At 56.6% G+C, this 2,500-nt stretch overlaps 1 protein-coding gene across 1 annotated transcript in view; it reads right to left on the bottom strand.

Moving 5' to 3' along the window:
• The window catches only part of LOC127006805 (dual specificity protein phosphatase 7-like), a 53,539-nt gene extending 52,798 nt beyond the window's left edge, over positions 1-741 (bottom strand). The window contains exon 1 of the mRNA XM_050877148.1: positions 16-741. Coding sequence (XP_050733105.1) covers positions 16-445 — 430 coding nt within the window. The 5' untranslated portion in view covers positions 446-741. The remainder of the gene's footprint in view (positions 1-15) is intronic.
• Between the last annotated feature and the right edge of the window lie 1,759 nt (positions 742-2,500).

Here is a 2,500-nt window from a genome sequence, read left to right as displayed (position 1 = left end):
GCCACTTGGTCTCACCTGCCAGGCAGTGCGCGTCGCAGCCCTCTTGGTTGAATTTCTTGCAGAGTATGGTCATGAGGGTTGGCGTGTTGGGGGAGGAGGCGTGGGCGTGATCGTAGAGCACGATGGGGACACACTGATGAAGACGGGCGAGGCGGTCGCCGCCGTCAGCGGCCAGGTGCCTCACCACCTGGTGGAGGCTGAGCTTGCCCGAGGTGAGCCGCCGCAGCATGAGGGAAGGCAGCCCCACGCTGAGGGCGCTGCGGATGTGGCACGCACCATAGTCGTCGGCACCACGACAATCTAGCACCAAGATATCATCGGGGCCGCGCGCCTGCCTCAGCGCCTCGCACAGGAAGCTGGCCTCCACCGCCGGCGCCACGTTCACCGCACTCATGTTGCCTGCGCCGCTGTAGCCTGCCGTAGCGTCACCATCAAGAGAAGGCATGACGGCGCATGGCCACGCAGCACTCTGGACCACCAGCAGGCGCCGAGGGCATCAGCTCCTCCCGTTCCCCTTCAGCACCACCACCAGCAGCGACACTCACTCCAGGCGCGGCTCAGCGGGTCGTGTCTGCACTCCCACCAGGCGCACCACCTTCTGAATTAGCAGACCATTGATGAAAACGTCCCGTACGGAGCCGCTACGTCACCGAGCGCTTCCGCCAATCCCCGCCGCCGACACCGCCCCGCCTGCCAATGAGCCGTGTGGCCAATGGGAGTGCTCGGCGCCCGCCAATGGCGCGGGACCCCTCGGTGACGTCATCTTATCTGTGTGAGGAAGGCTTTCCCAAAAAGCGCGGGAACACACCAACACCAAAATACTATGATCAATATTATTGGGACAACACGCGGCTCGGCTCTGTGTCTCCGGGGGGTGGCGGGGCGGAGCGGGAAGCACCGGCGTGGCGTCACATCAAGGGCGCGGGCGGGGGCGGGGCCGGAGAAGCATGGAGAGCCACGGAGGGAGTAGGGGAGAACTTACTCAGCGATCCCTCGTAACACCAACCTGGAACTGTGTCACGGTGGGGGGCAGGAGGGGGGCCGGGGCGGGGGGAGCGGGGGGCAGCGGGAAGGGGTGATGTCTCGTGATGAGCAACCACCGTCACCCCTCACCACCCATCCTCCCCGAACCCAGGCACGGAGGGGGGCGAAGGGGCGTGATTCAGCAAGCAACACAACACAAAACAACACAACGCAGCGCAACGCAAACCCTCAACACCAGAACACACACAGGAATGCAACACAGCGCAACCTCAACACACCTAAACGCAAGACAACGTAGTAGAATATAACTCCACTGCCCTGCCTCTCTTCCTCCACTACGCAACACACCGACTGTACTATACCCCCAACACCTTCAAGACCAGCAAGGACGCGCCATTAATTTCGCCGCCCCTCCCAGCAGCGCCGCCGTAAAGCCACAGGACACCATAACCTTGCACCATAAGCCACCTCAGGGCACCGCATAACATAACCCATCACGAGAGAGAGAGAGAGAGAGAGGGGGGGTACAGAGAGGGGGGTATATATATATAGGATCTCTCTCCCTCCCATCTCTCTCTCTCTCTAAAATAGGGCAAGCGGGCACCAAGAGTGATGATGTTGCCCTCCTCCAAGCAGTGACACACCGTCCTGTCACTACCACCACCACCTCATGACGGTTCCCCACTGACCAGGATACGCCACCGAACCACTTAAGGAATTTTTGGTGTAATGTAAGTGGTGTGTGTGTGTGTGTGTGTGTGTGTGTGTGTGTGTGTGTGAAGGAGGAAGAGGTCACCAGGAGAAGAAATACGGGGGAGGAAGACATTACGAGGAGGAGGAGGAAGAGGAAGAGGAGGTGAAGAAATACGATGGAGGAAGGAAATAGTAAAAATATATGTGTAAGGAGATAGTGGAGATGAAACAAGGAAGAGACGAGGAGGAGGAGAAGAAGAAGGAAGAGAAGAAGGAGAAAAAGCAGTCGAGGGAGGAAGATGAGAAGAGAAGGAGGAAAATCAGACTTCATCACGATACTGAGAGAGAGAGAGAGAGAGAGAGAGAGAGAGAGAGAGAGAGAGAGAGAGAGAGAGAGAGAGAGAGAGAGAGAGAGAGAGAGATGAGGAAGGAAGCGAAGGAGGGAGGGAGAGAGTGGGATGCTGCGCGGGCGGGTAACTTGAGACCTGAGCAACGCAAACGCAAGAAGCAGAAAAAAAAAGATTCTATTAAAAGCAACCAATCGATCACGAACACTTACGAGGAAATAAGAAGATAATCATGACTTCAATATAACACAACAAAGAGGAAGAGGAGGTGGTGGAAGAGGGGGAGATGGAAGCGTTCTCTCCACATGAGGTATTGGCACCACTGCGTGACTGTATCTGCGGTGTATCAGTGTTACCAACAGCCAGAAGCACGAGACCACAGCACGTGAAACAGGAAGTATACGCCTCTCTCTCTCTCTCTCTTGTCCTTCAAAGCCTCCGTATCTATTTTTTTTTCCATATTTTTCTTCGTTTTT

The sequence above is a fragment of the Eriocheir sinensis genome, chromosome 33, assembly GCF_024679095.1.
Source record: "Eriocheir sinensis breed Jianghai 21 chromosome 33, ASM2467909v1, whole genome shotgun sequence".
NCBI classification, from domain to species: Eukaryota; Metazoa; Arthropoda; class Malacostraca; order Decapoda; family Varunidae; genus Eriocheir; species Eriocheir sinensis.
Note: the sequence above shows the minus strand (reverse complement) of the source record. Positions and strands in the feature narration are given on the sequence as shown.